General features: G+C 46.1%; 1 protein-coding gene across 2 annotated transcripts in view; it reads left to right on the top strand.

Moving 5' to 3' along the window:
• Window positions 1-5,875: 5,875 nt before the first annotated feature.
• RAP2A (RAP2A, member of RAS oncogene family) overlaps window positions 5,876-11,824 on the top strand; it is a 35,389-nt gene continuing 29,440 nt past the window's right edge. For both annotated transcript variants that reach the window (XM_067536839.1, XM_067536838.1), the window contains exon 1: window positions 5,876-6,231. In XM_067536839.1, the coding sequence (XP_067392940.1) occupies window positions 5,918-6,231 (314 nt within the window). In that variant the 5' untranslated portion in view covers window positions 5,876-5,917. The remainder of the gene's footprint in view (window positions 6,232-11,824) is intronic.

Raw genomic sequence — 11,824 nt, 5'->3', positions numbered from 1 at the left:
GCAGTAAACCAATGAAAGTCTGGTCTAGTGATTAAAGCTCATGAAACAAGAGCCAGGAGATCTGGGGGTTTTTCCTAGCACTGTGACATAGGTCACTGCTCTAACCACTAGACCATAGAGTCACTGTTTCTGACCTAATTCAGATTTATTTATTCAATCATTCAGTTAAAGTGGAACATCTTCAATAGGAGAGACGGAGGAAGCCCCATATCAGAATATTTCATAGTCTAGTGGTTAGGGCATTCACCTAAGATGGGGCAGACCCCTGTCCAAATCCCTTCTGATCATCAGGCATAGGGGGAATTCAAACTGGGAGTCTTTCACATCCTGGGAGAGAACCATACCCACTTAGCTAAAGGTTATATAAGGAAGATCCTCCCCCTCCGCCTCCTTCCCCTCAGCTGTTTAGTGTGAACTCTCCTAAGGGGCCCAACTGATAGGTGGACTATGCGCAACCCTACCAGCATGGGACCCTTTATATGATTCAGACAGCTGAATGGTGTATCTTTCCTTGGTTTGTGACTCATAAATAGAAATGGACACGTCTCTGCAACCCAGACTTAGGCACCTATCTCTGTACCATCATCTCCCATGGGCTAGTGTAGGTGGCTCACTGCCTAGCATGCTGGTTTTGCAGTCATTGCCAGGTGCCTCTCTCCCATTATATAGGTGCCTAACTCAGGCTTTTTGCATTGCAGGGTTATTCCTGTGATTTTTCTAGGCATTGAGACACTCAGCATCTCAACACCCAAGTCCTTTAGTGGGATCTGGTCCTTAACATTTCTGTGCCTCAATTTACCCAACAGTAAAAAGGGCATACTTATCTATTGCAAAGGATGTTATGAGGCTTAATTCGTTACTTTTTAGAAAGTCCTTTGACATCTGTCTGAGTGAGTGATAACAATTACATTCCTTCATTGCAAATTCAGATGCTGATTCTGCAATGAAGCCAGGATGGATGGACCTGTCTGCATGCATGGAGCCCTGTTTACTTCAAAGGGGCTCTGCATAGATGCAAGGGTCCACTCACCCAAGACTCATTGTAGCCTTAGGCAGTATAAAACAAAGTAGAACTGTGCTCTAATCTGTTCATAAAAACAACTGTCTTGTGCTCTTCCTTTAAAAAAGTGTGTATGTGAGAGAGAGAGAGAGAGGGAGGGAATCAGGCATCTTTTCCTCCAGCAGCCAGCATCTTAATCTACGGATTAACCTTTTTTTTTAAATCTAATGAGAATACCAATTCACTCAACAAAAAAAGGATAAGGCAATAAACAAACATTCTGTTTCCTCTAACAATGTGAATTAAAGACTGATCTGTGCTTCATAATAAAGAACTGTGCTAGTACCTGGCTCAGGGCAATCCACATTATGACAAATCTGATTGCCAGCATGGACAGAAAAATATGGGTGTTCAGCTGTGTTTTTCTGTCCACTGCCCTAAAAAAACTGCATAACTGAGTGGAAGAGAGCTGTGTGCTAGCACAATTCTTGTAAAGTAGATGGGCCCTTTATTTTATACAATCTGTTGTATTCAGATATTAAAGGAAATCTTTCAGCCATAGCTATGCAGTTCTTTCCTTTTATTGTTTTCTGTCACAACCTTAATTTTTAATAGTGTAGCTTTTGTTGCATGAATAAAAAAGCTTGCATGCCGTATGAGCCCAGAGAAATTGATAAAGACTTTGTATAAGCGGAAAAAAATAAGAACCAGATATATTATCTTAGATGAAGACAGAATGGTCTAATATCTAGCAAGAAATTGTGACATTATGTTGTTAGCAGAAGATAAAAATCAACATTTGTTGAGAAACTATATTCAATCATAAGACTGTGTGGCTAGCCACAGAGTCCTGAAACTGTCTTCTGGCTTGAAGTGCAAAACTATAAATGTAAACCATAAAAGAGAAGAATATATTGTGAGACAGACTGTAAAACTGTCCAAAATAAGGCCACACAAAAGTTTTTAGCACTTTAGAAACTAGCCAAATCCCAGCTGGATGGCACGTGGGGATTAGATATCTTCCAAGAAGATGGAAGGTCTAATAGGAAGGCTGTGATGCGAAAGAGGGAGCCTTTCTGCTTGTATGAATGTATGGCTGAGATTTTTGCCTGGAGTAAGTCCTGTCTGATGCCTCCTTCTCTCTTCCAGGAAAAGTCCCTCTCCCCTTAATTTGACCCAAATTTCCCTTGCTGCTGGTTGCCAACTACTCTGAAACAAGGAATAAAATGAATGCAGGTAATGTGCATGACCAGGTGAGTCCAGTATAACTGGCACAGAGCCCACAGGGCTCTACATTTATTTATTTCTATAAAGGAGAGAGAAGGGAGTCCTTCTAGGGCAAGGAGAGGCTGAAGAACTAAGGGCAGGTATATCCTCTTCATTCCCCAAGTGCAGAACACCAAGGAGTATACTTGTTCTTGCTGAGAATACATTATGCAAGTAACTCTGAAAACTGCATGTCCAGCAGCAAGTTGTTGTAACAACTGTCTTTGTTTCCCTCTCTTACAGGGTATGCTACAATACATGTCCTCCTTCCATTTGTACTAACGATGGATTTTTTGAAGGGGTCAAATAGAAAAGGGCTTCAGCACTACTGCTTTCCTAACACTTCCTGGTGGGTACTCAACACTTTTGAAAAGCAGACCATTAAGTGCAATCTTTTTATGCTACCACAGTACAGTGCAAACACAGTACAGTGTGGAACACACAAGTGCTCTGATATCTGATATCCATTAGTGCACTGGAGCTTCAGGTCATTGGCATCAGTGCCTCATTCAGTTACTGCTGGAATAAAGGCACAAAGGCTGTTTGGAGCTACCCTCAAAATACTAGCCAGACTTGTCTACAATACTCAAGGCTGGTTCGGGAGAGGATAGCCAAGATTGCTAAGTACAGTCTTACAAGTGCTGACACTTGCAGAAATGCCACTGGCCCTCAAAGAATACCTAAACCATATGCCAAGGTAGGGCTGATATCGCACGTGCCAAATTCTGATGAGACATCATTCAGAGGCTCTCAGCTACTGGCATGAGACAGACTAGAACTCCCCAAGTTCTCTAAGAGTTGTGCCTTTGAAGCAGAGTAGTTCAGCCCAGTCTGAGCCCCTGCACCAGTGCCATTTCAGTTCCTTATAGAGCAAGGAGCAGAGAGCTCACTAAGTGTAACAGATACCCAAATAATATTTTTCTGGTATGACAGAAACAACAGAAACAAAAAAATTAGTCACTGAAAATGTTACCCTACTCAATTCTGAACACACTGACTGGAAGCCATGACCCGAGTACATAGGAATCTGGACATGTCCAATTCCCAGGCAGAAGATACATGGAACATTCTCATTAGAAATCATTAGATAGATATCCATTTGCCACGAGCATCACTACATGCTAATGAGCAGTCTTCCTTCTTGAGAGATTGGGGTATGACAACCTCCTAAAAGACAAAAGGAGATCCCTTGAAGTAAAAATCTTCAAAGTTCAAAACTGGAGCCACAGAAAAAAAAGGGCCTGTGGAAAAAAGGAACCGAAGTGCCAAAACAAAACATTGGGATGACGCACTGGAGACGTAGACAGGGAAAGTACAAAAACATCTAACCAAAAGACCTGACCACAAGACAAGGATTGTGCAAGGTCTCCAGAAACCAAAGACATCTGCTCCCACAACCAAAAGGCATGGATGCCTGAAAACAAAATTAACAAGGAAACAGAACTGGATTTGTCTGAAAAGTAGAGACACAAAAAGGATACTCAAAGCTGACTAAGAGCTAGACAGGATGAAGAACAGAGCAGCACCTGAAGAGGTCAGTCAAGCTGCTCGTGAGCACATTTGCTGATTGCTGTAAAAAAGGAACTTGAGCAGAAGATTTTAAGGGCAGTGGTTAGACTCCTAAGCCACCAGTGGAGTCTTGCCAGTCTTGCCCCCCACCTCCAACCACTACTGCTGACCTTGCAGATCAACAATTTTAGAGAGTGGGGCGTTCCACCTCTCTTTTGTTAGGGAGAGCGAAACCCAGGAGTGAGAATCCTGCCAGAACGACATCTTCAGCAAAACAAAAGTCTGAGGCAAGTATTCTTCCTTTCCAGGTACCTCCTTCATTTGTTCTTTTCTGCTTACCTTCCTCAAAATGTGCTCATCTACATTTATCCCAAAGGTAGAGCTTGCTCAAGATGGGATTTAAACTAAACTATGATTAGAAACAAAAGTAAAGAAAGGTGTTTTACACCCCTGCCCCTAAGCCTGCAAACACTTACACAGTGCAGTAGCCCCACTGCATTACAGGTGGCTGTTCATACAGGCTTGCAAGATCGAGGCCAGGATTGTTGTTGGAAGTGTCTTGTTAAATAACACAAAACACAGAGCCTCTGGGTGATGCAGTGCCAAGTTAGCTCATTATAAGCTGATTTGGGCCTCTTTGCAGCCCAGGCACTTGTTGCCAGCTGAGTGGTGTGGATCACTTTTTTGGGGCCTGTTCCGAGCAGGCTTGCTGCGGCTCCACATCCGGGTCATTTTGTTGAGTCTTATGCCCGGTCGCTTCTATAAGTTCAGCTTCCAGCACCATATGACCAGAACCAGAAATGCATAATCCGTCATCTTTTCTGGGGGCACTGGAGCTGGAAATACATAATCCGCCTCCTTTGTTATGGTAAAAAAATTGGGTGGGGGTGGGTTGCATTTTTGCCGGATGTGCTTCGCTCTCTCTCTTAGGACAGGGCATGGCAACTTCAGCCCTACGTCCCATTTTGGGTGGGACAGTCCCTTCTGAAAGCCCTGTCCCAGCTATCCCTTCTTTTTTGTGTCAGATCAAATGGGACAAATGCCCAGTTTTGCCAAAAAAAAGTGGGGTGTGACCCCCTAAGGGGCATAGAGGAATGTGCTGCGGGGAAAAGGAGGTGGAGAGGCTGGGACAGTCTCAACGTGAACGGGCAGTAAGGAAGGCGGGCACTCGACCGGCCCTGAGCCGTGTCCCGTTTTCCCTATGGGCAAATATGGTCACCCTACCGATAGCGGCGATGTGCATGGATGGGTGGCCGCTGTCTCTGACAATCATACCGCACGTTCGCCCCCTGGCTCCTTGGGCCGCCCGCAGAGCCCGTGTCAGCGCGGGCAGCCGCGGACCCCCGGCCAGGAGGAAGGGGAGCCCGAGCTTGTTCGTCCAGGCTGCTGCTGCTGCTGCCCGGCCTTTGGGTCACGCCGGTGGCGCAGCGAGCCCGACTCACGCCGTCCAGTCCCGTCCCGTCCCGTGGGGCTACAGCAACAGCAGCAGCCGCGCCCCCCGCAACAAAGCCGGGGAGCTGCCGGAGCAGCGGGCGGGCGCGCACGCGGCGAAAGACGCTTCCGGCCAGGTGTTACCCTGTACGGGGACCGCGCCTTGTCTTAATACCCGTCCCGCTCCTGCCTTCCGATTGGCTCACTTGGCCGTGCGCGTGACGAATGCGTGGCCTCCGGTTGGCCATCGGGGAAGCGCGTGCCCGAAGCTGGGCTGGAGGCGGTGGGGGCGGGTCGCTGTTCCCTAGGCTACAGTAGAAGGGGAGGAAGGAAGGCGGCGGCGGCGGCGGCCTCCCGGGCGACGCCCCCTTGCCCTGTGATTGGTGGGAGGCCTCAGCTTCGCTCCCGATCACGTGGCGGCGTGGCTCGCGCTGGCTGGTGGCCGGTGGTTTCCTAGGCGACAGAGGAATAAGGGGGCGGGGAATCTTCGCCGCGCCGCCGCCGCCGCCTGGGGGAGCGCGGCCCCGCGCCAACCGGCAGAGCCAGCGCCGCCCAGCCAGGAGCCGTCGCGGCGGGCGGGCTGGCAGGAGAGTCTCTGCTGTCCGGGCGAGAGCGGGGCGGGGGCGCGCCTATGGCGGGGGGTGAGCGAGCGAGCGAGCGCGGGAGAACGGCTCGCGCTGGCGGCGGGCGAGCGCCGGGCCGGGCGGGAGGATGCGCGAGTACAAGGTGGTGGTGCTGGGCTCGGGGGGGGTGGGGAAGTCGGCGCTCACGGTGCAGTTCGTCACCGGCACCTTCATCGAGAAGTACGACCCCACCATCGAGGACTTCTACCGCAAGGAGATCGAGGTGGACGCCTCGCCCTCGGTGCTGGAGATCCTGGACACGGCCGGCACCGAGCAGTTCGCCTCCATGCGGGACCTCTACATCAAGAACGGCCAGGGCTTCATCCTGGTCTACAGCCTCGTCAACCAGCAGAGCTTCCAGGACATCCGACCCATGCGCGACCAGATCATCCGCGTCAAGAGGTGACGAGCCCCTGCCCCCTTCCCCTGCCCTGCCCCCCTCCCCGCCCTCCGGTAAGCGCCCGGGCGGCGCCCCCGCACGGCCCGCCTCGCCGCGCCTCGCCTCGCCGGCTTCCCCGCCCCACCCAGCCACTCGCCGGCCCGACCCCGGCCGGCTGCTGCCGTCCCCCTCCCCGCCCCGCGCCTGCTCCCACCCCCTCGGTCGCTGCCCGTGGCCGGCTGGGACGGGGGCGTCCATCGGCTCCCGAGGTGTCTGGCTGATTAGACGTTGCCGGGGCTGGCTGTTCTCCGCGCCCTGGGAACCCCTCTCTGGCGTCCGGGCCTCCGCGCTCAGCCGCTTCCGCTGGCCCCGGGCAGAAGCTGGGCTCGGTCTGGGGCCGAGGGTGGAGGATGGCAGCAGGGGCAGTCAGGAGATGCTGGAAGCACAGACAAGTTGGCGATTTTCCTGTCGGCAGTGGGGCGGGTGACTGTCCTTAGTGTAACCCGGTGGCTGTGAGGGAGGTAGCTGGTACTCGGGTATCGGGCACAAAATCCCTTCTTAAAAGTACTTCCCTAATCCATTGTTTGGCAAAGACGGATCCTACAGTGTGCATGCAATATAGGTGTTTAACCGATTGCAGGATTTACCTTGACAGATGACTGCATAGATTTCACTTACCCTCCCCACACCACATCAAGATACTAGAGGACAAACCCTTTCCTCACTACAGAAACTCTGTATTTAAGAATGACTGTGATGCTTAGGCCTCATCTACACACTCCTTTCTCTTACATCTTAGCTGGCTGTTTTTGCCACCAGTGTAGCTTCTGTCATAATAGCAGTGTTTGGTGAATTAGTGTATATGGGCCATCTGTTTTTAACCACCGTATCGAGATATGGTCTGAGCATGGTTGGGTGACACTGGTTGAATATAGGTGGCCAGTGTACATTAATGCTATCACTAGCGGAGCTGCACTAATGGCAGTACAACCATCTGAAATTTTTGAGTGTGGATGAGGGCATAGCTGTGGCCAAACCATCTTAAAGCTGAGTTTATTCTTGTTTGTGTAGACAGAAATAACTGTCAAAGAACCAGTTAAGTAAGTATCAGCCAAGGTTAAATCATGATTCTCCAACACAGACACTTGTTTTCTCTCTACATGTGGAAGAAAAACCTTTGTAATATAACATAGTGTGGCCACAACCGTCATCTTTTTTAATGTAGTTAGGGTGTAGAGCAACAACATTTAATCATGTAAGTTTGTTTATAGTATTATCTATGCAAGCTGTCATTCAAGTTCCTAAGATACAGGTAAATATTATAATGGGAAGGGAAAAGTACCCAAATTCTGGGAAAACAAAATTCTCATTTGAAGGAAGAATTCTAAGTTCCTGAGTAATTCCCTGTACAGGTACTTTATACCTTGTCATAGATTTTTTTCTTTTCATTTCGTTTGAGGTAGTGGGGAAATTTAAAGATGGAGGGTGGGATTTTCAGATGGACCAAAGTTATTTATGAGCACAAGTTCTATTGAAAGTCAGTTTAAACATTATTTGCACTGTGCTGTTCATTAAGGGTCTTTTTTTTGTTTTTGTTTTTGTTTTTTGCTCTACATAATTAGCTATTGTGGATTTTCACATTTATTAACTTCCTATTAGATTGGCTTAGCTAATCAGTCAAAAGCTGATCTTACAACTGCTACTTGTGCAGTTTATATCATAACCAGTAACAGAGATTCTGCGATCAGATCTAAATGAACAATTTGTGGATAGCTGAAGCAGTATAGAATCCAGCTTGCATTTCCATAGTTAACTTGAGTCAGCACTGCTACCATTAGATCTACATGCCTCTCCTTTCCCCCCCCCCCTGTGCCATCTACTCTTACATCTTCTATTATTGTAACACTTTCACTTTTATAACTGGTGCACTTGGATAGTTGTATGAGTAAGATGTCATAATATTAAAGTGCTTTACAAAAATTAAATATAATGCAGGGCTGCAACTAATAATGAAAATACTTTGCCAATCATTCAGCTTTAAATGGAGACTTGAGTTGTGGTTGATAAGGGGAACACATCAACTTTAAACCTAGTCAGTTTTTTAAAAAGCTAATTAAAAGTCATTTTGCGTAGTATTGCCCATTTACTACCCCTTTCCATGCCAACTTTTGCAGTTTTATTATCGCTTTTTTATTTTTCATTTAAATATTTTAACCTTTTTAGTTTTAGTAATCTTAGGTATAGACTTGTAACAATAGTAAGCTAAAAAAAATCAGATGTCATTAAATGGAATGATGAAAGTGACAAGCTAAATAAAAAAAAAAAGACACTGGAATAAGTATGTACACACAGGGAGTTATAGTGCTATAATTATATCAATATAGTTGTGGTGGTGAATTTCCCCATCTGTGTAAGCCCATAAACTCAGCCCTGTTCACAAAGGTTAGGGTTTTACGTCCTGATCCTGCAAACACTTACACAGGTGCTTAACTGTGTAAGTGTTTAGTTCCAAATGCTAAATGATTGGAAACTTTGAGCCTGCCAGAAATATTAGACTTGGTGTGGATACAGCTTCCAAGGGCACTTGATGCATTCTGTGTTGGATGGCAAAGAGAAGCAAAATCTACCTTACTTTACTGCCACCGAGTAAAAATATAAAATATATAAAAATATTAAGAATGCTTACATTTTTCTATTGTACTAAGATTTTTTCCCACAAAAATGGGTGGACAAACTTGGAAACATAATTAACTTTGTGTTGTTTACATTACGCAAATAATCCACTTAATTTCAGAATGAGCTGGATTGTTTCTAAAGAAATGTACTTGTTTGGACAAGGCTAAGCTGTTAGACCAGTGCTACCAGGAGTCAGCAGTGAGGTAAAAGCACAGCAGTTTTCAATGAAAAAAAGATTGAAAGTGACACACCCCAATAGGTTTTCAAGAAAATAAACTAGGTTAATGAAAAAGAGCTAGTGAATGCACAGGCTAAAAAATGTTTCTTTTCTTGAGAGACATTAGCTACACCTACTAATGTTAGAATTTATCTTGAAATATCACTTGCATGATTCAAAAACATATATAGAGAAAGTGTTAAAAATGCAGCTTCCATTGTCTATATATATGCATATACTGCAATGTGCACCCATGTTCTGGCTTGCGTGCATCTTGTTACGAACTAGCCAAGCCCGCCTGTGAATGTCCACACTGCAGAACCTTGCACAACCCATGCCCTATAGGCATGTTCACACAGACGCTGCAGTTATGTGGGTTTGATGCTTGGATTTCTGGATGCATATCCAGAATTCTTCGTGCCTCACTATCTGGTACCCTACCACTCTAGGAATCAGTGTGTGGTATATTATATGTCCTTCCTGGACCACTATGCAGAAGTGGTTTTAGTCCACCAACTCTTTTTGTTGAAGCATTCCAGTTTTGCACGCTTCTCACTTCCATCTGTTCCGGCTGGGGCCAAGTTGGTGGATGAGCTGCCCCTGCTTATGGCTGAACTGTCCATGCAGCAGGGTAGACGTTCTATCAAACAATAGATAGCAATTCACCAGCAGTTTCTGAATGGTGAAAGGCACAGGACTTGAAGGGGTGCTCATTCATTGCAGACTGGAGACATCTTTCCCTTGCTGCAATTGCTGCAGATTCCTCATGTGTAGACTGATTCTGCTGGAACAAGACAATTAGCATACCATGGTGATATCCCATCGTCATGCAGATTTGAGACCACCAGCAGTGGTTCCAGAACTTTGACACACGGAAGCAGGAATTCCTAGAGCCATGTGAAGAGCTAGCCCTGACCCATCAGTGCCAGGACATTCAAATGAGGGAGGCCATGCCTGGGATTCCAGTCCTTCTTCCACTGCTGTCTCCTCCATCTCCTCTGTTTCTAGTGTAAGCATTAATCCATCCCTGTTCAGAAGCGCGTTGTACAAGGCTGTTGCCTCTGCTATGTGCTTGGGGCAGTTATGAGCACCCATCCAAACTCCTTGTAATAGGGACAGATAGAGGGTGAGTTGATGGACCTGTAGTTGTCATACTTAGTCTTGCAATAGAGGGTCTTCAAGTGTTTTGACACGCTCCCTGCTGTGCACACCAGTCCAGTTGATCCCCCATCTCCACCAACTTCTATGAGATGATCTCAAGGAATTGCGGATTTTGGGTGCCTCTCCCAAAATCATGCTCCTTGCTTTACTTAAATGTTAACAAAAACCCCGTAGTGCACTTTTGAGTAGCTAGAAGTATGCTGGGTATGCATCTTGTAATGCTGTTTGGCAGAACTGGGCAGAGCTGTGTTTGAACGAAGGATTAAATGCAGAGCAGGGTATATTTTTGGCAGGTAGCTTTTGGTGCAGACAAGTGAGTGGGAAGTGAGTAGATAGGACTGGGGCAAAGAAGGTGAGTGGGAAGTGAGCAGGTAGGAAGAGCAGAACAAACAAGCCCCAGGAATTGTGGGATATAGTTCTGTGGGAGTTTGTGTCAATGTGGAAGTGATTCTTAGCCACATGCTCTTTGGCAGTTGTATTGTCTTAAATTTCTTTGAGTTTGTCTAGACACATAAGTTCAACTGGCTTAACTAAATTGCTTTTACAACATTTTAGTTCAATCCATGCAAATCCAATGTGAACATTCTTAAATCTGTTTACACTGGGCTTGTGCAGACCGATTTAAGTTAAAACAACGTTAAGTCAGATGCACACCAATTGAAAAGTGCCCACACTGGGAGTCTGCACCAGCTTATCTCAAATCAGTTTTTAAAATGATATAGCTAACACTGGTGCAAATTTTGTATGAAGACAAGGCCTCACTCAGCAAAATTGTCCTTATAGATAGGAGGAAGCTCAAGTTAAAATATTACAAGCTAATATGGTTGAAAATGTGTAATTGTGTACCTTAAACATGCTCACAGAACTGGCTACATGGTGGTATAGTTTTTTGTGATAAATGATGAATTGGTTAACTTTTCCTTAGAAGCCAAAGAGATATGACATAATGCTCTTAGGGTGAGAAGTTTAGGCTAAAAATGTGCTGAATTGCCCTGTTATAAATAGTAGTTCATGCGGGGATAGTATCAATCTATTTAAGATTTCTGGAAAGAAATCTGTACTCTGGGAACAAAATCCAGAGTGCTGGAACTAAATTGTACTGCTATGTGGGAAAGTGTCCCAACAGAGCATTGTCCTGCTGCAAAATTTTTCTTGTTAGTCATGTAGGAGATTTTTTTAATAACTTGAAGGACGTTAGCTTTATTCTGTGGTGACTAAGATAACACACGACTCTCTGGTTTATGTCTACACTGCAGCTGTGAGTGAGCCTACACGCCTAGGTAGACACTCATGCTAGCTGGACTTGAGCTAGTGTGCTAAAAATAGTGTGGATATTGCAACTCTGGCAGACTCGGGTATGTCTTCACTGCCGTAGTAGCAAGCGTCAGTGCAGCAGAATCAATTGAGTGGGTCTGTGTAGATCCGCTCAGTCGATTGAAGAGCGCTCTCTGATCGACTCAATTAACTCACCTCCCTGAAAATAGCAAGGCTGTGTCGATGAGAGGGTGTTTCCCGTCAATGCAGTGCTGTGAAGACACCATGCTACGTGAACATAAGTACAT

Source organism: Emydura macquarii, unplaced genomic scaffold (genome assembly GCF_026122565.2).
Source record: "Emydura macquarii macquarii isolate MOO-44397 ecotype Brisbane River unplaced genomic scaffold, CSIRO-AGI_Emac_v2 contig_3671, whole genome shotgun sequence".
NCBI classification, from domain to species: Eukaryota; Metazoa; Chordata; order Testudines; family Chelidae; genus Emydura; species Emydura macquarii.
Note: the sequence above shows the minus strand (reverse complement) of the source record. Positions and strands in the feature narration are given on the sequence as shown.